General features: G+C 38.2%; 1 protein-coding gene across 12 annotated transcripts in view; it reads right to left on the bottom strand.

Annotated features, from left to right (window-relative positions):
• Positions 1 to 2,446: 2,446 nt before the first annotated feature.
• Positions 2,447 to 22,326, bottom strand: part of CYP4X1 (cytochrome P450 family 4 subfamily X member 1) — a 101,770-nt gene continuing 81,890 nt past the window's right edge. For all 12 annotated transcript variants that reach the window (XM_063627501.1, XM_063627503.1, XM_063627502.1 and 9 more), the window contains 8 exons: positions 20,418 to 20,545; positions 20,180 to 20,334; positions 17,539 to 17,645; positions 16,776 to 16,966; positions 6,903 to 7,036; positions 4,525 to 4,589; positions 3,697 to 3,779; positions 2,447 to 3,201 (listed from right to left, as the gene is read on the bottom strand). In XM_063627501.1, the coding sequence (XP_063483571.1) occupies positions 3,027 to 3,201; positions 3,697 to 3,779; positions 4,525 to 4,589; positions 6,903 to 7,036; positions 16,776 to 16,966; positions 17,539 to 17,645; positions 20,180 to 20,334; positions 20,418 to 20,545 (1,038 nt within the window). In that variant the 3' untranslated portion in view covers positions 2,447 to 3,026. The remainder of the gene's footprint in view (positions 3,202 to 3,696; positions 3,780 to 4,524; positions 4,590 to 6,902; positions 7,037 to 16,775; positions 16,967 to 17,538; positions 17,646 to 20,179; positions 20,335 to 20,417; positions 20,546 to 22,326) is intronic.

Genomic DNA, 22,326 nt, shown 5'->3' with positions numbered 1-22,326 from the left:
GGAAACAGTCATTCTCGGTAAACTATTGCAAGGACAAAACCCAAACACTGCATGTTCTCACTCATAGGTGGGAATTGAACAATGAGAACACATGGACACAGGAAGGGGAACATCACACACCGGGGACTGTTGTGAGGTGGGGGATGGGGGAGGGATAGCATTAGGAGATATACTTAATGCTAAATGAGGAGTTAATGGGTGCAGCACACCAACATGGCACATGTATACATATGTAACAAAACTGCACGTTGTGCACATGTACCCTAAAACTTAAAGTATAATAATAAAATTAAAAAAAATAGACAATTCCATAGAAAAACAAGCATAAACAGTGTACAGACAAATCACAGAGAACAAAACAAAGATAAACATAAATGGCCAACAAGCATGTTTTTATTTTTTTATTTTTTATTTATTCATTTTTTTTAGGAGAACATTTTTATTCAAGAACTGAGTTCCAAAGAAGCTTTCTAGGGCAAACACAATTTTTTTCCCCATAGAAAGTGGTCAATAAATGTCAGTGAGATAATTTGATTGAAAGAGGTATGTGAGATATCTTCAATATTTATGTAAACATAAAGGTACCCAATAAACAGGCTATGTTTGTAAATGTTTTGCAGTCCATTTTTTTAAGCTTGAAGAGTACCATGGTGAATGCCAATGACATTTTCTTGCATCTTTCAAAGGGAATATATGCCTGCCCTACTTCCTACCTATGAAAGTTTCTAATTTGAGAGTTAAGGGATAAAGGAATGCCTTTGTAAACTTGTTATCATGTATATGATATACAATTTTTGGCACAGTTGTTATAAAAATGTGTGACAGAAATATAAGGTATATTGAATATTTATCTCTTGATAATGCCCTGTTTCTGTCTTATTTATTTAACAAAATTGTCTGTGGTACATATTTGGAAAACATGATTTCATATTTTTAAGGGTTTTCAATTCACAAAATGTCAGTGAAAAAATAATAATATAATAATTATTAGGAAATTTAACAGACTTCTTTTCATAAAAATATTTAAAGTAAAATTGGATATGAAAAAATACCTAGAAGTTTAGAAGCACCTGGCAATCTGACAAATAAATTATTGGCAATGAAACTACCAGGGAACATAATTGTTAAAGAGGATAATGAAATTGAATATTAATAAGCTTAATAAAGTTTATTTTGACCCCAAATAGGTAAGACCCCAGAGACACAGAAAATTATACCTAGTATGTCCAGACCTGAATATTGTATTTAGTACAATTTATCATGCATGTTTTTAAAAGAACTAACCTAACCCATTTTTCCAGCAAGAAGGAGACATATATATAGAGAGAGTTATTTTAGAATTTTACTTTTATTGATGTTTGTAATTTATTTGGGTTTGTACCAGAAAAAAACAAGGAAATATTGTTTAACTGGGTGGATACTGGTATACCAGCTGACGAAATAGTGACAAAATGGAAAGTCATACAGGACGACTGGTCCAGTGTTAAACAAATTTGGTTTTAGATGTGGGTGTTTGTCTCCAATGATCTGGAATTCAAGGGAGGGATTTTTTATATATATAGATTTTAGGTAGATGAATTTGAGAATCATCATGTTATAAGTGACGATGGAAGAGTGAAAGCAAATTAGATCATCCAAGGGGAGAAATCAGTTGTCTTTTGTCATTTGTGTTGCTGCAATTAATGAGATTATAATGGTATAAACAAAAAATCCTGTGCGATCATATCAGCAAAAGATGACTCTGTCTGGGAGAGATTATGGAAGATACCACATAGATGACAACATTAAGATTCAGAAGTTTGGTGTCCTTTTTTTTTTTGAGATGGAGTCTTGCTCTGTCACCCAGGCTGGAGTGCAGTGGCGCCATCTCAGCTCACTGCAACCTCCCCCTCCTGGCTTCAAGTGATTCTCCTGCCACCAACAGTGTAAAAGTGTTCCTATTTCTCCACATCCTCTCCAGCACCTGTTGTTTCCTGACTTTTTAATGATCGCCATTCTAACTGGTGTGAGATGGTATCTCATTGTGGTTTTGATTTGCTTTTCTCTGATGGCCAGTGATGATAGGCATTTTTTCATGTGTCTTTTGGCTGCATAAATGTCTTCTTTTGAGAAGTGTCTGTTCATATCCTTTGCCCACTTTTTGATTGGGTTGTTTTTTTCTTGTAAATTTGTTTGAGTTCATTGTCGATTCTGGATATTAGCCCTTTGTCAGATGAGTAGGTTGCAAAAATTTTCTCCTATTCTGTAGGTTGCCTGTTCACTCTGATGGTAGTTTCTTTTGCTGTGCAGAAGCTCTTTAGTTTAATTAGATCCCATTTGTCAATTTTGGCTTTTGTTGCCATTGACAAGCATGTTTTTAAAACTAGAAATAACTTAAATGCCCAATAAGGAAAATAGTTAAATAAATTATAGTACATTCATATTACAGAATACCATAAAGCCATGATAAGGAATAAGGTGAATTTTTATTAAGTGAAAAAATCAATAACAATATAGGAATGATCACATCTATACGAATACATTGCTACATTTCTACATATAAAATGTATAGGAAAAAGTCTGAAAGAATGCACACCAAATTATTCTGTTTTTAGGAAAAGCAGTAGGATTGGTCAGGGCATGGAATGTAGGCTAAGTGAAGTGAGATTTAAAATTTTTATTCTACATGATTTTCTAGTGTTGGGAATTTTTGACAGTGAGGATACATGCACTTATTACTTGCATAATTCTGAAAACTATTTTAAAAACAACAGAAAATATATGAAAGTCTGTTGGTGTATACAGCATTAATAGTAGTGAAAGTTTAACAGAAAAAATCTGAAAATCTCCCAAAGTTATATAGAAACAGATCTAGCTGACACACTGTGTACCTAGAAATGATTTTGGATCATGTGTAGCTTCACAGAGACCCCTATCCCACCAACTTCCAATCCTCCCACCATACATTGATCCCTTTCTATCTGCTTGGATCATTAGCTATAAATTTAACTTAAAAACAAAGTATGTTTAATCATGTACCCTGAGATCTAACATTCAGAGAGTTTCTTCAGGTGCAAATACATCCCATTCTTGGGCTTGAGGATAAAATGGTTGGAGAAAGTAAGAGGCCTGGTGGGGTCTGGAGTCACTCTGAAGTGGAGCAGAATCAAGGCAACGGTTACCTTTAACTCAATCATGGCAAACTCCTGCCCAATGCAGTTCCTGAAGACAAGTGGGAAAGAAAGTGATACTTGAAAAAATGATGTTTCTTCTGACTATAGTAAAATACTAGCACAAGAAGTCTGAAGTACACAGTAAAGTGATATTTTTCCACCAAATGCCATTGAAACTCTTGAACTTCAAACTTAAATTGTTCACTGTGAGAATGTGAGCTGGGAAGCTCCAACATGATGCTTTCCCTATAACAAGGTGGCAGTTGGAGTTACTCATGAAATTATTTCTCTTGCTTTGAAGGTAGACTGCATTGAGCCTATGAGCAGTAGCTTACATTGTGGGACTGCTTTAGAGGCATGGCCAAAAAGGATGTGACAGAGAATAGGATTGTCCTTTGTAAAACTAACAGATCCTTTGGGGCTCAAATAGGCACCAAGACCTACGGTTCCTTGGAAGAATTTATAGAGCTGAGGAGCTGAAAGGAATAAACTACTCTCAAGTAAACATCTTTGGGTACTTTCAGCAACTTCAAATTGTTCTCACCTTGATCCAGCTGAGAATGGTAAGTAGGCATAGGGGTGTCTCTGATCAGAATTCTCCTGAGAGAACCTCAAGGGGTCAAAGACCTGAAATGAGAGGACAACCCCACCACCATCCCCCAAACAACATGAACACATTTCTTCACCTACCACCTAGCACTGATCAATAGAAATATAATGTGATCTACATGTGTAATTTAAAATGTTCTGCTGGCCACATTTTTAAAAGGTGAAATTAATCTTAATAGAGTTTATTTAACCAAAAATTACCATTCTAACCTGTAATCAATATAAGTAATGACTAAAAGGAAATGTTTCACATCTTTTCGGGTACTATGTCTTCAAAATCCAGCACTTATTTTACACTTGCAGCACAACTCAATTCCAACTGGCCACATTTCACGTGCTCAGTGGCCGTATGTGGCCCGTGGCTACTACACTGGGCAGTGTACCTTCAGACCTGCAGACCTTGCAGCCTCACAGCTCATTTGTCTGATACCCAGGGAAACAAAAATACTATGGCAAGTGGTATGATTTTCACTATGGAGATGCATCCACTTAGAAATCAAGTCAAAAAGATTATGTGGCCAATTGCTACAGATCTACAATAGATCTTAAACCTTAGTGGCTTACATGAAAGAAATCACTGATAGGCGTCAAGAGTGTTTCAAGAACATAGAATAGTTTTACATTTCTTTTGGCTTTTATGTTTATTTTTGTTTAATTTGTATAATTTCCCTTAATTATATAGCCACTTCTGTGCTTAGCTACCAAAAAGTGACTTGCACAGCATTAGTTCTTGGAAGTATTTATGTACAAGAGAGAATCATACCTTTGGGTTTTTCCAGACAGCAGGGTTGTGGTGAAGACCCCAAATACTAAGAACCACGGTGATCCCTGAGAAAGGAGGGAAATAAAAGAGACTGCGGGAGAAAGAGCAAGTTGGGGGCTACTGTTATACTGCTCTTAAACAAGACTTTTGCTCTTGAAGGGAAGAGCTAGCTCCTGGCAATGCTCTGCCTGCTGTAGCTGATGACACCAGTGAGGAGCACCTAAGAAGATGCGGCTTGGGTTGGCACCTTAGCTTTCCACACAACAATTTACTTAGTTCATGATTCTATCTCAACTAGCTGTTGGTGTCATATCAAAGTGATAAACCATGCTAATGTTTTCTGCTATGTTTAGAAATTACTTAAATATGTGTTTTTTGTTTTTGTTTAGAGTCAGGGTCTGGCCTGTCACTCAGGCTGGAGAGCAGTGGCATGAGCATTGCTCACAGTAACCTTGAACTTCTGAGCTCAAGTGATCCTCCTGCCTCAGTACCCCAAGTAGGCAGGAATACACGCATGCAACACCATGCCTGGCTAGCTCTCTTTTTTTTTTTTTTTTTTTGTAAAGACATAGTCTCCCTATGTTGCCCAGGCTAGTCTCAGACTCCTAACCTCAAGCAGTCTTCCCACCTTGGCCTCACAAAATATTGGGATTGTATGCGTCAGCCGCTGTGCCTAGCCTAAATGCCTATTAATGGACTATTAAACACTCCTGGAGACAATTTGGGTATAAAAGCACAGAACTGGCTGGGCGCAGTGGCTCACGCCTCTAATCCCAGCACTTTGGGAGGCTGAGGAGGGCTGGTCTCAAGATCAGGAGCTTGAGACCAGCCTGGCCAACATGGTGAAACCCCATCTCTAATAAAAATACAAAAATTTGCCAGGCGTGGTGGTGTGCACCTGTAATCCCAGCTACTCGGGAGGCTGAGGCAGGAGAATTGCTTAAACCTGGGAGGCAGAGGTTGCAGTAAACTGAGATTACGCCACTGTACTCCAGCCTGGGCTACATAGTAAGACTCTGTCTCGAGAGGAAAACACACACACACACACACACACACACACACAGAACTGTGATTCCATCATGCAGATCCCGTGACAAATTTCCATTTGTGCTGTTCACTATGGAAAGTGGAGAATTAGCCGGGCGCGGTGGCTCACGCCTGTAATCCCAGCACTTTGGGAGGCTGAGGCGGGTGGATCACGAGGTCAGGAGATCGAGACCACGGTGAAACCCCGTCTCTACTAAAAATACAAAAAAATTAGCCGGGCGTGGTGGCGGGCGCCTGTAGTCCCAGCTACTCGGAGAGGCTGAGGCAGGAGAATGGCGTGAACCCGGGAGGCGGAGCTTGCAGTGAGCCGAGATTGCGCCACTGCACTCCAGCCTGGGTGACAGAGCGAGACTCCGTCTCAAAAAAAAAAAAAAAAAAAAAAAAAAAAAAAAAAAAAAAAGAAAGTGGAGAATTTTGGCAAATATCCACGTGGTTTGGGGAGAAACAGAGTACAAAACAAAGGAGAGAGAATTTGAGGGTTATTTGGTTTCCAGAAATAATCCTAGTTTCCAGAAATTAATTCTGGGTCTGTAAGCAAAGTTACAGTAACAGGCTGTAGGTGTTTGCCAAAAGCAATCCTGTTGGCTTGCCTCCGAAGACATGAATTAATAGAACATTGAATCAGATAATATGTCTCACATGACCCCTCTGCTTCCTATAAGCCCTGCTCAGAAACCTGTGTTGTTCCGAAGAGCTCTAGGCTCCAGACTCAGGGCCTCTGCACGAGTTCTAGCTCTGCTCACATCAGTTAACGTCATCTACACGTTGGGGCTGCCTCTGGATTTTTGGCCACATCAAAAGTATTTAAAAGTGTTCAGTAAACTGTAAATCATTGTATAAGCATCTGTTAACATTGGATTCCAAGGGGAAAAATGAGATAATGGGTTTGAAGGCTCTATATTAACTATTAAATGTTATACATTTATAAGGGTGATATTATGATGATGAGGCCAAAGATCCCCGTTGGTCTTTCAGATGAAGATACTGGTACTATTTTCCATGAAGTTTCAGCTCGGTCTCAAACTCAGCCAAACAAAGATTATCTTAGAAATGATGTCCCACAATGGAAGAGACCCTGGGCTGGGATTCCAGAGACATGGATTCTGGGCTTAGCTTTGCTGCAACTGGCTATGTGCCTTCGGGAAGGTCATTGAAATTCACGTCTGACCAAAGCATTATCCTCTGAGCTCCTCATAGGCGATTAAACGTAAGCCACATGTTAGAATTATCTTTTGACTTCTCCAAGTGCTAAGAGACTCACTAATCTCTGCCACTGTGGTCTCCAGGATCCCACAGCCTCTAGGAACTGCTTAGGAAAAGAATGTAAAGACCTGCAGGCAATGTGCATCCATCTGGGAAGGTAAGTGGCTTGCTGAGATCTCTGGAAATGAACGGGACTGCAGGAATCAATCGGCAAGTCTCCTTGATGCACATCGTGGTGTACGACATCTCACCCAGCTGGTCCCTGTGAGGATGAGGGAGGGAAGGGACTCAGATATCATAACCAGTTTACTTTTTTTCTGTTTTCTGTTTGTTCCTGGTAATTATTACCCTCAGGTTAAAGCCATTTTGCCACTGGTTTATGTAACAGAATGTTAAAATGGGACTCTCTGCCTCAGGATGAGCTGAGGTCCCAGAGGCAGAGGAACCAAAGAAATATATCATGTATCCTTATTGTAAAGTGAGCTGCTAAACTACCAGTAAAACATTTGCTAAGGAGATTTCTAAAAATCAGTTTTGTAACTCTTAGCTCATCATATAAAGTAATAATGCATAAAAATGGCGAAGGATTAAAGAGGAGAGGCTTAAGAATTTTGAGAGAAAAAATTCTTTAAAGTGTTGTTGGAATGCCAGAGTGCCATGGAAAAGGAAGGGTGCTTCCCCCATCTTAAACAAGAGGTTTCAAGAGGATCACTTAGATGATCTGACTTGTGCTCCTTGGAGTTTGGGGAGTATAGGACTGATGTGAAAGGCTGTAACTCAGAACAGACAGAAAGGCAGAGGACAGCAGCAGAGGCAAGGCAAGGATGTGCAACTGTGTCCTTAAACCAATTAACTGGCAAGAGGGAAAGCTCTGGGAACAGCTTGAAAAAGTCTCTGCCTAAGGACAATTATTCTCTTGTCCCCTGAATCACCACTGGAAAGTTCTAGTGAGAGAGTCTCCAAGAAAGGGAGTTTCCTCTTGAGAGAAGGGAAGCATGGAACATCCACCAAGCTTTGGCACGATCACAATAGTACCAGCCCTTTACTCCTTATCGCCTTTCCTCCTAAAACCATTCCTGGAAGGGCCAGAAACAGCAGCTACTGGGTATTGGGGAGCTAGTCAGTAAGAATAAGTCGATGATAAACCCCTTGCCCACTGCTGGCTTCTAGGACCAAAGAAGTACCAAGCTGAGATGGAAAGAAAAGCTCAAGTGGATAAGTATTTGGAAGTTTCATTATTACACTGGGCCAGACAGTTTAATTACTGACATAAGATTGTTCTTGTGATTTAAATGAATGAGAACTCTATGAGACTTACTCAGGATCTTTCCCCAGAGATAAAAAGAACTTGCTCCACAAAAGAGGTTGAAAGTTTATAAGTGGAAGAAGAATAAAGTTTTTTTTTAAATTTGCATCCTACCTAGTCAGATTGGTTCCATAAAATGACTGCATATATTTAGTCTGTTTACCTTATTGTGTTTTTATATGTTTTTCTGATTACTTATTTTGAATGCAGGCTTTGGCCATTAGGTAATGTGAAATTTTAATTTTGAATTCTTTCTTCCTCAAGCTCAGGATAAATAAGAGTAATTCTGGCCGGGCGCGGTGGCTCACACCTGTAATCCCAGCACTTTGGGAGGCCCAGGTGGGCGGATAATCTGAGGTCGGGTGTTCAAGACCAGCCTAACCAACATGGAGCAACCCCATCTCTACTAAAAATACAAAATTAGCCAGGCATGGTGGTGCATGCCTGTAATCCCAGCTACTCAGGAAGGCTGGGGCAGGAGAATCGCTTGAACCCGGGAGGCAGAGGTTGTGGTGAGCCAAGAGATTGTGCCACTGCACTCCAGCCTGGGCAACAAGAGCGAAACTCAGTCTCAAAAAAAAAAAAGAAAAAAAGAGTAATTCTGCTTACCCTGGCACTTTCATAATTAAAAAAACAATTTTGTCCATTTCAATCATGGAACAAAAGTTATCTTTCAAAATGAAGGAGAGATAAAGACATCTCCAGATAAACAAAAGTTGAGGGTGTTCACCACTACTAGACCCATCTTAAAAAATGCTACTGTGAATTCTCCAAGTTGAAATGAAAGAATACTAATTAACAACATGAAAATTGAAAACAAAAGTCTCACTGATAAAGGTAAATACATAGTCAATTTAGAATACCCTAACAATGTAGTGGTGGTATGTTAATTAATTCTATCTCTAGCATAAAGTTAAAAGCCAAAACTATTAAAAATAACTGTTGCTACAATAATTTGATAAGGGATACACAATAAGGGGACACATCTCCAAAACTAGGTAAATTATGACATCAAAGACATAAAATGGAGGGCAGTTGGTAGAGTAAAAGTGTATAGTTTTTTTTAAGTGTTGAAAGTTAAGCTGTTATCGGTTTAAAGTAGCCTTTTATAACTATGCTTTATGTAAGCCTCATGGTAGCCACAAAGCAAAAACCTATAGTAGAGCAACAAAAGATAAAAAGTAAAAATCAAAGTATACCACTAGAGAAAAGCACCTAATCACAAAGGAAAGGAGTAAGAGAGGAAGAAAGGAACAAAAGATCTATAAAACAACAAGAAAACAATTAACAAAATGGCAGTAATAAGTCCTTGTCTGTCAATAATTACCTTGAATACAAATGAATTAAATTCTCTAATCAAAAGGGTGGCATAATGAATGAATGAAAAAAACAAGACCCAAGCATATGCCGCTACAGTTTCTCATTTCATCTTTAAGAACACACACAGAGTGAACGTGAAGGGTTGGAAAAAATATTCCATGCAAATAGAAACCAAAAGAGAGCAAAGGTAGCTGAACTTTTATCAGACAAATTAGGCTTTAAGACAAAAACTGTAAAAAGAGACAAGAAGACCATTATATAATGAGAAAGGGGTCAATCAGGAGGATATGATAGTTGTAAATAAATATGTACCCCAAATAGGAACAACTAAATATATAAAGCAAATATTACCCTATTCAAAAAATTGTGCTGGGATAATTGGCAAGCCACATGCAGAAGCATGAAACTGGATTCTCATCTCTCACCTTATACAAAAATCAACTCAAGATGGATCAAGGACTTAAATCTAAGATCTGAACCACAAAAATTCTAGAACATCAGAAAAACCCTTCTAGATATTGGCTTAGGCAAAGACTTCATGACCAAGAACCAAAAAGCAGATGCAAAACCAAGCCAAAACAAAATAACTCCAAAAAACAACGACAACAAAAAGATAAATAGGTGGGACTTAATTAAACTAAAAAGTTTCTGCACAGCAAAAGAAATAATCAGCAGAATAAACAGACAACCCAAAGAGTAGGAGAAAATCTTCACAACCTATACATCCAACAAAGGTCTAATATCCGGAACCTATAGGGAACTCAAACAAATTAGCAAGAAAAAAACAAATAATCCCATCAAAAAATGGACAAAGGACATGAATAGACAATTCTCAGAAGAATATGTACAAATGGTCAACAAATATATGAAAAAATGCTCAACATCACTAACGTTCAGGGAAATGCAAATCAAAACCACAACGCAATACCACCTTACTCCTGCAAGAATGGCCATAATCAAAAAGTCAAATAATATTAGATGTTGGTGTGGATACAGTGAACAGGGAACACTTCTACACTGCTGGTAGGAATGTAAACTAGTACAACCACTATGGAAAACAGTGTGGAGATTCCTTAAAGAACTAAAAGTAGAACTACCATTTGATCCAGCAATCCCACTACTGGGTATCTACCCAGAGGAAAAGAAGTCATTATATGAAAAAGACACTTGCACCTGCATGTTTGTAGCAGCACAATTTGCAATTGTAAAAATATGGAACCAGCCCAAATACCCATCAATCAAGAGTGGATAAAGAAATTGTGGGATGTATATACCATGGAATACTACTCAGCCGTGAAAAGGAACAAAATAAAGGCATTTGCAGCAACCTGGATGGAAATTGGAGACCAATATTCTAAGTGAAGTAACTCAGGAATGGAGAACCAGACATCATATGTTCTCACTCATAAGTGGGAGCTAAGTTATGAGGATGCAAAGGCATAAGAATGACACAATGGACTTTGGGGACTTGGGGGAAATGGTGGGAGGGAGGTGAGGGATACAAGACTACAAATTGGGTACAGTGTATACTGCTCGGGTGATAGGTGCATCAAAATCTCACAAATCACCATTAAAGAACTTACTCGTAACCAAACGCCACCTGTTACCCAAACTCTATGGAAATAAAACAATTAAATTAAGAAAAAAACACTGGTGAAAGAAATTGAGGAAAACACAAATTGAAAAATACCCTGTGTTCATTAATTGGAAGCATTAATACTGTTAAAATATCCATACTACCCAAAGATTCAATGCAATCTCCATCAAAATTCCAATGGCATTATTCACAGTAATTGAAAAAAAACCCCTAAAATTTGTATGGAATAAAAAAACTCAAATAGCCAAAGCAATTTTGAGCAAAAAGAGCAAAGCTGGAGGCATCATACTACCTAATCTGAAATCGACTACAGAGCTCTAGTTACCAAAACAGCATAGTGCTTCTAAAAAAAGAGACATATAAACTAATAAAACAGGATAAAGAGTCCAGAAATACACCCACACATTTATTGTCAACTGATCTTCTACAAAGGTGCCAAGAACATACAGTGGTGAAAGGACAGTATCTTCAATAAATGGTGTTGAGAAAACTGGATATGCACTAGTAGAAGAATAAAAGTGGACCTTTATCTCACTCCATATACAAAAATCAACTCAAAATGGATTAAAGATTTAAACATATGACTTGAAACCATAAAGCCACTAGAAAAAAAACATAGGGGAAAGTTTCTTGATATTATTCTTGGCAATGATTTTTTGGATACAACTCTGGAAGTATAGTCAACAGAAGAAAAAATAGATAAATGGTTTTGCAGCAAACTAAAAAGCTTCTGCACAACAAAGGAAACAATCAACATAGTGAAGAGACAACTTAAAGGATGGGAGAACGTGTTTGCAAATGATATATCTGATAAGGGGTTAATATTCAAAATATATGAGGAACTCACACAAAAGCAAGAAAACAAATAACTAGATTTAAAAATGAGAAAAACCTAAAATAACATTTCTAAAAACAAGACATGGATGGCCAGCAGGTACATAAAACAATGCTCAACATCACTAATCATCAGGGAAATGTAAATTAAAACCATAATGAGATGTCACCTCATGCCCATTAGAATGATTATTACCAAAAAGACAAATGTTGGTGAGGATGTGGAGAAAACAGAACGCTTAGACACTTTTGGTTGAAATGTAAATTAGTACAGCCATATGTAAAATGGTACGGAGTTTCCTCAAAAAATTAAAAATAGAACTGCCATATGATGCAGCAATTCCACTTCTGGATATACAACCAAATGAAATGAAATCTGTGTGTTGAAGAGACATCTACATTCCCATGTTCATTGCAGCATTATTCACAATAGCCCAGATATAGAAATCAACTTAAGTGTCCATCTTTGGATAAATGGATAAAGAAAACGTGGTATATATATAAACAATGGACTAACAATTAGCCATAGAAAAGACAAATATCTTGTCATTTATGACAACAGAGATGAATTTGGATGACATTATGCTAAGTGAAATAAGCCAGGCACAGAAAGACAAATCCCACATGATCTCACGTGGAAATCTAAAACATTAAACTCATAGAAGCAGAGAGTAGAACAGTGGTTACCAGGGGCTGTGGGAGAATGGGGGACTACAGGGATGTTAGTCAAAGGATACAAAATTTCAGTCAGACAGGAGGAATAAGTTTAGGAGATGCATTGTACAATATGTGATTGGAGTTAATAACAATTTATATACTTGAAAATTGCTAAGAGGGTAGATTTTAAATGTCCTCACCACAAAAAAAAAATGATAAGTATGAGTTAATGAACATGTCCATTGATAGACTTAGTCATTCCACAATGTAAACATATATAAAAATGTCATGCTGTACATCATATATATATACACACATACATATATATATAACATGTATACACACAATTTTTGTCAGTTAAAAATGAAGCCAGAATCGTCCTGATACCAAAGCCTGGCAGAGACATAACCAAAAAAGAGAATTTCAGACCAATATCCTTGATGAACATTGATGCAAAAATCCTCAATAAAATACTGGCAAACCAAATCCAGCAGCACATCAAAAAGCTTATACACCATGATCAAGTGGGCTTCATCCCTGGGATGCAAGGCTGGTTCAACATACGAAAATCAATAAATGTAATCCAGCATATAAACAGAACCAAAGACAAAAACCACATGATTATCTCAATAGATGCAGAAAAGGCCTTTGACAAAATTCAACAACACTTCATGCTAAAAACTCTCAATAAATTAGGTATTGATGGGACGTATCTCAAAATAATAAGAGCTATCTATGACAAACCCACAGCCAATATCATACTGAATGGGCAAAAACTGGAAGCATTCCCTCTGAAAACTGGCACAAGACAGGGATGCCCTCTCTCACCACTCCTATTCAACATAGTGCTAGAAGTTCTGGCCAGGGCAATCAGGCAGGAGAAGGAAATAAAGGGTATTCAATTAGGAAAAGAGGAAGTCAGATTGTCCCTGTTTGCAGATGACATGATTGTATATCTAGAAAACCCCATCGTCTCAGCCCAAAATCTCCTTAAGCTGATTAGCAACTTCAGCAAAGTCTCAGGATACAAAATCAATGTATAAAAATCACAAGCATTCTTATACACCAATAACAGACAAACAGAGAACCAAATCATGAGTGAACTCCCATTCACAATTGCTTCAAAGAGAATAAAATACCTAGGAATCCAACTTACAAGGGATGTGAAGGATCTCTTCAAGGAGAACTACAAACCACTGCTCAATGAAATAAAAGAGGATACAAACAAATGGAAGAACATTCCATGCTCATGGGTTGGAAGAATCAATATTGTGAAAATGGCCATACTGCCCAAGGTAATTTATAGATTCAATGCCATCCCCATCAAGCTACCAATGACTTTCTTCACAGAATTGGAAAAAACTACTTTAAAGTTCATATGGAACCAAAAAAGAGCCCACATTGCCAAGTCAATCCTAAGCCAAAAGAACAAAGCTGGAGGCATCATGCTACCTGACTTCAAACTATACTACAAGGCTACAGTAACCAAAACAGCATAGTACTGGTACCACAACAGAGACATAGATCAATGGAACAGAACAGAGCCCTCAGAAATGATGCCGCATATCTACAACTATCTGATCTTTGACAAACCTGACAAAAACAAGCAATGGGGAAAGGATTCCCTATTTAATAAATGGTGCTGGGAAAACTGGCTAGCCATATGTAGAAAGCTGAAACTGGATCCCTTCCTTACACCTTATACAAAAATTAATTCAAGATGGATTAAAGACTTAAATGTTAGACCTAAAACCATTAAAACCATACAAGAAAACCTAGGCAATACCATTCAGGACATAGGCGTGGGCAAGGACTTCAAGTCTAAAACACCAAAAGCAATGGCAACAAAAGCCAAAATTGACAAATGCGATCTAATTAAACTAAAGAGCTTCTGCACAGCAAAAGAAACTACCATCAGAGTGAACAGGTAACCTACAGAATGGGAGAAAAATTTTGCAACCTACTCATCTGACAAAGGGCTAATATCCAGAATCTACAATGAACTCAAACAAATTTACAAGAAAAAAACAAACAACCCCATCAAAAAGTGGGTGAAGGACATGAACAGACACTTCTCAAAAGAAGACATTTATGCAGCCAAAAAACACATGAAAAAATGCTCATCATCACTGGCCATCAGAGAAATGCAAATCAAAACCACAGTGAGATACCATCTCACACCAGTTAGAATGGCCATCATTAAAAAGTCAGGAAACAACAGGTGCTGGAGAGGATGTGGAGAAATAGGAACACTTTTACACTGTTGGTGGGACTGTAAACTAGTTCAACCATTGTGGAAGTCAGTGTGGCCATTCCTCAGGGATCTAGAACTAGAAATACCATTTGACCCAGCCATCCCATTACTGGGTATATACCCAAAGGACTGTAAATCATGCTGCTATAAAGACACATGCACACGTATGTTTATTGTGGCACTATTCACAATAGCAAAGACTTGGAACCAACCCAAATGTCCAACAACGATAGACTGGATTAAGAAAATGTGGCACATATACACCATGGAATACTATGCAGCCATAAAAAAGGACGAGTTCATGTCCTTTGTAGGGACATGGATGAAACTGGAAACCATCATACTCAGCAAACTATCCCAAGGACGAAAAACCGAACACCACATGTTCTCACTCATAGGTGGGAATTGAACAATGAGAACTCATGGACACAGGAAGGGGAACATCACACTCCAGGGATTGTTGTGGGGTGGAGGGAGCGGGGAGGGACAGCATTAGGAGATATACCTAATGCTAAATGACGAGTTAATGGGTGCAGCACACCAACATGGCACATGGATACACATGTAACAAACTTGCACATTGTGCACATGTACCCTAACACCTAAAGTATAATAATAAAAAAAAGAAAAAAAAGAAATAAATTAAAAATGATTACTCAACATTGTATTTTGTGCTATACAGATTAAATCTTTAGCTTATGGTAGGAAAGGGCTTCTATTTCCTTATAAAATGAGATCTCTAATATACTTTTATAATGTCAAATTTGGTTTTACAAATGTTCCAGTTGAGTTGACTTTTGCATATGAAATATGGTGTTTTTAATCTGGTCATGCTGCTGAGTTGTCCTTAGTATTTCTATCTTTCTGTCCCTTTGACCAGATTATGTCAGGAACATATTTTATCTTTGCAAACAGCATAACCTGGGCTTTATTAACAGCAATATATGCTTAAAGTCTAGCAAGATAGAGATGACAGTTTCCACCTGGCTAACTCCTACTTATCCTGTAATGGTCAGCGTAAATGTCAAGGAAGTCTCCTTGAGCTCCCATGCCAGGGTAGGTACCTGTCTTCTATGTCTTTGTGTTAGCCAGCACATATCTCTATCATTGCCCTCATCATGCTACACTGCAATTTGGAGGTCTGTCTCCTTTCTCCTGTATTAGACCATGAGCTCATCGAAGACAGGGCCCACAATAAATTGTAGTCATAAAAAATCTCAGTATTTAAAATGTCCTCAGTCCATATTTGCTAAACTTAACTATAGTATATATCATCTAATATTATGTTTGAAGTCTAAAATCAATCCTGAGGAATAAAATTGGTGACAAGCGGATGGGAGAAGATGTCTCCAATGAGCCTTAAATAATGCAGCTAATCATTCAGCCCTCTCAGAAGAGGAGCTCCACTGGAACCCGATCGTTTAAGTTCTAAGTGCCAGCACAGGGATCAAGTCCTCATTTCCAATGCATCAGAGCCAAGGTGAAATAAAGAAATAAGACATTTCACACACCATTGATTAGAAAAACAATGACAGACAATTTATGGATAAACTTTTTTTTTTCCCAAAAGACAAGAGAATAATTTGGAGCTCTCTTTAGAAAGAACAGAAAAGGGCCGGGCGCGGTGGCTCACGCTTGTAATCCCAGCACTTTGGGAGGCCGAGGTGGGTGGATCACGAGGTCAGGAGATCGAGACCATGGTGAAACCCCATCTCTACTAAAAATACAAAAAATTAGCCAGGCGTGGTGGTGGGCACCTGTAGTCCCAGCTACTCGGAGGCTGAGGCAGGAGAATGGTGTGAACTCGGGAGGCAGAGTTTGCAGTGAGCCGAGATCGCGCCACTGCACTCCAGCCTGGGCGACAGAGCGAGACTCCGTCTCAAAAAAAAAAGAAAGAACAGAGAAGTAGCCTACTTCTTCTGTTTCACCTACACATATCCTGAGGCACTAGGGTCACTAAGGTACCAGCGCAGAAAATAAAGCAAAATCTCAGGGGGAAAACTAGGAGGAAAATTTAGGGGTGCAGATCTTACCAAGTGATAGAAGACCCATCCCCCAGGATGCCCCTGACCTCCTCCCGGCATCTCTCTTGATGCTCAGGGTTCAGAGCCAGGCAGTAAAGGATCCAGGAGATGCTTGCTGCCAAGGTGTCATGTCCTGCCAATAAGAACGTGCTCACTTCAGAGTGTACATCAATATCTGAGAAGGTGCTACCACTTTCATCCTAGAAAGTACAATACAGATATTTTAAGTAAAATGCCAGTTTATAAATGTTTGGAGATATGACCACAATAATGATTTTAGGGGAAAAAATCCCAGTTTTAAATAGGGGTTTAAATTTTAATTCAGTTTGACAAATATGTGGTATAAACCATATTCTGCCCAAAGCATAAAGGAGAACCAAGGATAGATAAGAAAAGCAGGCCTTGCACAGAGGGCCCTCGATCAACAGGCCCTAGATATTCTCTTCAAACTCCCAGATTTCCCAGGACCTTATCATCACAATTTTTACGTTTATCCATGTGACCATTTTTTCATGATGCCCTAAAATCCATGTATCCATATGACAATCCCCAAATCTTGTCAAATCGTTCGTTTAGTCTTTACTAACCCTCCTCTAGCGACAGAGTTGCAGAATTCTCTGTCTCAAATTGCATGAAGCTACTCATCAATTCAAAGTACAGTTAAATTTAGTCAATCAGTTTTATTCTTGTCTCTCCATCCCGTTCCCACTTACCCACCTACTTACATAATTAACTGGTCACTTGAGCAGGCTTAGAAATTCAGAAGATTTACCTTGGCAGAAAGGACAATATCCAGAAAATCCTGGTACTTCCTCTTCTGAGTGTTATCCTGCTTTACCCCAGCCTGGAGGGATTTCTTTCTTTCCTGGATTATTGTATCTGGGTAGAAAAATAGTTTCCAATTACCAAAGTGACAGAAAAATCAAATAAATTATAAAGAAGCCATGGTTAATGAATAGCTCCAAATCTTGCCTGATTTCCAGACGTTTAAATAGATCTAATTTTCACAGATGGTTTATTTTCTCATCAAAGGGACTTTTGATTAAAGCTCCAAAGATAAACAACACAAATAAAAAACATAGTTTCCATCAGTATGTGGGCAATAAAATTAAGATGATTTCAAGTTTAGATGCAAGTGACCAATCATTCTTTTCTTCCTCAGTCTAATATTTTATCTTCGTGGAAAAGTTATTAAATAAAATGGAATGAAATAGAAGACAGGCAAAGAAATGCCAATATATTTATAATTGAAGGAGCTGAGAGAAAAAAACAAACCAAAAATATGGAACAGAGGTAATATTTATTTACTATTTTAAAAATTTCAACTTTTATTTTAGATACGGCGGTACATGTACAGGTTTGTTACATGGGTAATATGAGAACTCTCTGTACTTTCTGCTGAATTTTTCTGCAAACCTAAAACTTTTCTAAAAATCAGGTCTATTAATGTTGAAGAAAGCCACAAAATCTCCTTAATTAAAACAGTGTGATTCTAGTACATTGGTAGATAGATCAATGGAATACACGAGAACATCCAAATATACTCTCATCCAAAACAGATACCAGTACATGTATCCGTTTAGAATGTGATAAAGATGGTTATCTCAAATCACTTGAAAAGATAAACTTTTAAATAATGGTGATGGGACAACTGGATAAACATTTGGAAAAATTAGATCAACACCTCACACCATATATAGGAATAAATTCTAAATGGAGTTTAGATCTCTGATTTAAATACGAAAAGAATGAAATTATACAAGTACCACAAGAAAACATAAATAATTTTCTCTACAACCTGGGTACAGGGCAGTGGTTCTCAACTGGGGGCAACTTTGGCCCTGGGAACATTCAATAATGTCTGGAGTTATTTATGGTTGCTACAACTATCAGAGCTCTACTACATCGAGTGGGTAGATGTCAGGGATGTAGCTAAACATCCTACAATGCACACATCTCGACAACAAGGACTTATCTAATACAAGAAGCCATTAGTGCTGAGGGTTGAGAAACCCTGGAATAGAGAATGGCTTTTTGTGATTACTAAAAATCCAGATGCAATAAAATGAAATATTGATATATTTGACTAAATAAAAATAAACAATTTAAAAAAATTAGCCAGGTGTGGTGGCGGTGCCTGTAATCCCAGCTACTCAGAAGGCTGAGGTAGGAGAACTGCCTGAACCTGGGAGGTGGAGGTTGTAGTGAGCTGAGATCGCACCACTGCACTCCAGCCTGAGTGACAGAGACTCCATCTCAAAAAAAAAAAAAAAAAAAAAAAAAAAAAAATGAAAAGGTTTAAAGTTTTGAATAAATTTAACATTTAATATTTTCCCTCACACTTTGCATTCTGCTTTTTCATCATAATTGTATAATATTTAAAAAGTAAAGATTTTTTTTTACTAAGTTCTGTATAGCTTCCCCCAAATTCATTCCTGTTTACTCCAATGAAGCACACAAACATTAACATTTTCTGTGTGTGCAATGATGCAGAAAGACTTGGGAACTGCTGCTATTTATAACGCCCATTTATGACTTAAATTGTTTATAACCTGCTTCTCTGAGTGTCCTCTTTATAATATCTATGGGCATGTATGCATATATGTATGTGTAAATGTGCATATGTTGGTGTGTCTTGCAAAATTCCTGGAAGCAAAGACATTTGACATAAATATACTTTATATTTAACATCTATTCAGTGCCAGGCACTGTCCTAAATGCTTTATATATATTAACCCACTCATCGTAACAACAAATCTATGAGATAGGTTCTTTTTTAATCTCCATTTTATAGATGACACTGAAACAAAGCAGTAAGAAACTTACTAGCAACTGCTAGTAAGTGGTGAAGCTGATGAAGGATTAATTCACTGCTTATAAGTATTCTCCATTATGACATTCATGACAAGTAATGTTGAATTGCTTAAAAAGCTTAATCTATTTCAACTTTTGTGTTTATGCTTGCTAAAACTGTTTTTGAATCAAGATTCTTTTGGGTGCATGCCCGTGTTTACTCTGTTCCTCTCTCCATTCCTATGTTGTATGAATGTTTTTAGCTTGTCATTATTATTATTGCAATTGCTGTGCAAAAAGCCATATTCCATGTATGTTTGGAACTCTTAAGTGCCTACTTATATTTGTATTAATAATTGTCCATAATAAAAATAGTATGTGTGTGTGTGTGTATGTATATATATATATATATATATAAAAATCCTGGTAAGCCTTATTGCTATGGTTGAAGCAAAGTCTTATAAAGGACTCAAGTCAAATTTCTTTGGAGCAGTGTCTATATAAAAGCTCCATTAATAACAAAGATTCTATCTCTTGTCATATTAAGGTTTATCCCTCTAGACAGACACAGTGCAATCATGACAGCGTATGGACGTGGGCAACCCAAACTCAACAAATACCTGTGTACTGATTCAACACTCGGCTTAACTTCTGGAAGCGGTAGCCCTGAGGGCTGAGTTTGAAAATTATGTCACTGTGATACAACAAACTGTACAAGCGGTGAAATATGATTTTGCTGAGTTCGAATATGGCTTTTGCATAAGGATCATGGGTGCTAGAAGAGAAAGTTGGGATAATGTGTTAATAAACAATTTAGAAAATATGAAGAAATATCTTTTTTGCTCTCCCACCACTGACCTGTTTGTCTGGCAGTTGGTCTCCTTGCTGAAAGCGCATTTCATGATTATATCCAGAGCCATCAAGTTGATGTGCGCATAGACCTCCACGCTTGTGTCCTGAGTGCTGCAAATCTTCTCCCACTTATCCTGGCACAGGAGGTCAAGACCAGCATCATCACCACCACCATGACCAAACTGCCTTCATTTGAAGGCTCCTGCCTGGCCCTGTTTTTATGATCTAATGGAGACAACCCTGACCCAGCAGGAACCAAAGGTCACATGAGTAAATAAGCCATGTGCTTACACAGGGCACGAGGAGGGGAAAAATACAGCTAGCGGAGCGAGAAGGAGCATGGAGAAAACTGCATATATGGTGAATGGCTGAGTTAAAGATCTGCAGCTTTTCCATTATTACCATAACTCTGCTTTCAAACAGACCAGAGTTCCATTAAAGCAATCATTGACACAAGACCCATAATTACAAGGGGTTTACCCCAGGGCTTCCTCCAACTTCAATTCCAAACTTGCTAGGTGCCCTGCCACTGCTCTCAACCACCATAGCCACATTTAAAATAAACTCAGAACATTTTCAAAAACATTCGGATTCAAAAGTGGGAAACAGAGCAAGTACGGAGAGGAGCTGCTGCAGGGAGCTGCCCCCAGCAAAGCCTGACCTGGCTTAACTTCCCCATAAAGAGACCTACTTATACTGCTTGAAATGCTTTACCTGACATTTTAAAACTGTCACAAGGTCCCTGGTTGAAAATGTATTTGCATAATAAGCATACTTTGTGTAAAAATTAAAATAAATCGAAATTTTTAAAGTTCAGGTTGACCGATAGGTCTTAAGCACCTAGCCCCTAGCTTAAGACCTATCGGTCAACCTGAACTTTTAAAATTTCAGAGACTTGGCAACCACAAAAGCAGAGAGAATTTTAAAAACTTTTCCCTAAGTGCAAATTGTTTAGTCAAAGAGCCTTTATCTCAACTATGTAAGTTTTACTAAGAACAAATGGTGAATGTAGAAGAAATGAGAACAGGAGGGAGGCTTCCAAGCTTGAGAAACTCTGGAATGATGCAGCAGAGGAAGGAAGGGTGAGAAAAATCACAGAGAAATATGTGGCTGAGAAATGAGGAGAGGAGGAAGCGCTCCGAGAAATAGAGAGAAAACTCCAATGCAATCACTGGAGGATCTGAAACTGTGCTGCAGCTGAACAGCACTACAGTCACAAAAGGATGCTCTTCTCTCTCACTAGCCTGTGCTGCACAGTCTCTGGGTCTCTGCCTTGAGAACCCACACTGATGTTTTTACCACAATCCTGGCTGACTTCGGGTTCAAACTGCTTCTGTGAGTTTGGCTGAGAACCCAGTCATTGAGCTGGTAACAGAGGTTTGTATGGGAGCAGGGATGGGTTCGCACATGAAGTGAGAGGAAAACTTTGTCTTTGTTTGTGGTGTTTGAGGTGTCTATGATGAAAGGGTATTAGTGAATTACTTGTCTGATTTCAAAATAAATATGATTTAAAAATTAAAGCCATTGTACAAATACAGCTTTGGAATAGAACTCGTTTATAAATCAGAGACTGCTCACAGGAATGTTCTTGTGCCCCTTTGAAAGGTGTAGGTCATTCAATGATCCTCCACCATCTACAAGACGAAATTCACATCTGCAACTTTAATACAGACATTTTTTCTCTTTTGCTTGGTCCTTTATACCCACTGGGCAAGTCCATGCCAATCTCCAAACCTTTGTTCATGCTGCCTCACTCTGCCTTGAATACTCTCATCCATATTACCTACATATTCAAGTCCAGCTTATATTTCATGGCAAATTTGAGTTTCCTCTGAATCTGAAGCTGTTATAGCTGCTCCTGCCATCCTTACCTGTCACCTTGTGGAGGTTAACGCAACTCCATACTGGAAGCTAA

The sequence above is a fragment of the Symphalangus syndactylus genome, chromosome 12, assembly GCF_028878055.3.
Source record: "Symphalangus syndactylus isolate Jambi chromosome 12, NHGRI_mSymSyn1-v2.1_pri, whole genome shotgun sequence".
Classification (NCBI taxonomy): domain Eukaryota; kingdom Metazoa; phylum Chordata; class Mammalia; order Primates; family Hylobatidae; genus Symphalangus; species Symphalangus syndactylus.
Note: the sequence above shows the minus strand (reverse complement) of the source record. Positions and strands in the feature narration are given on the sequence as shown.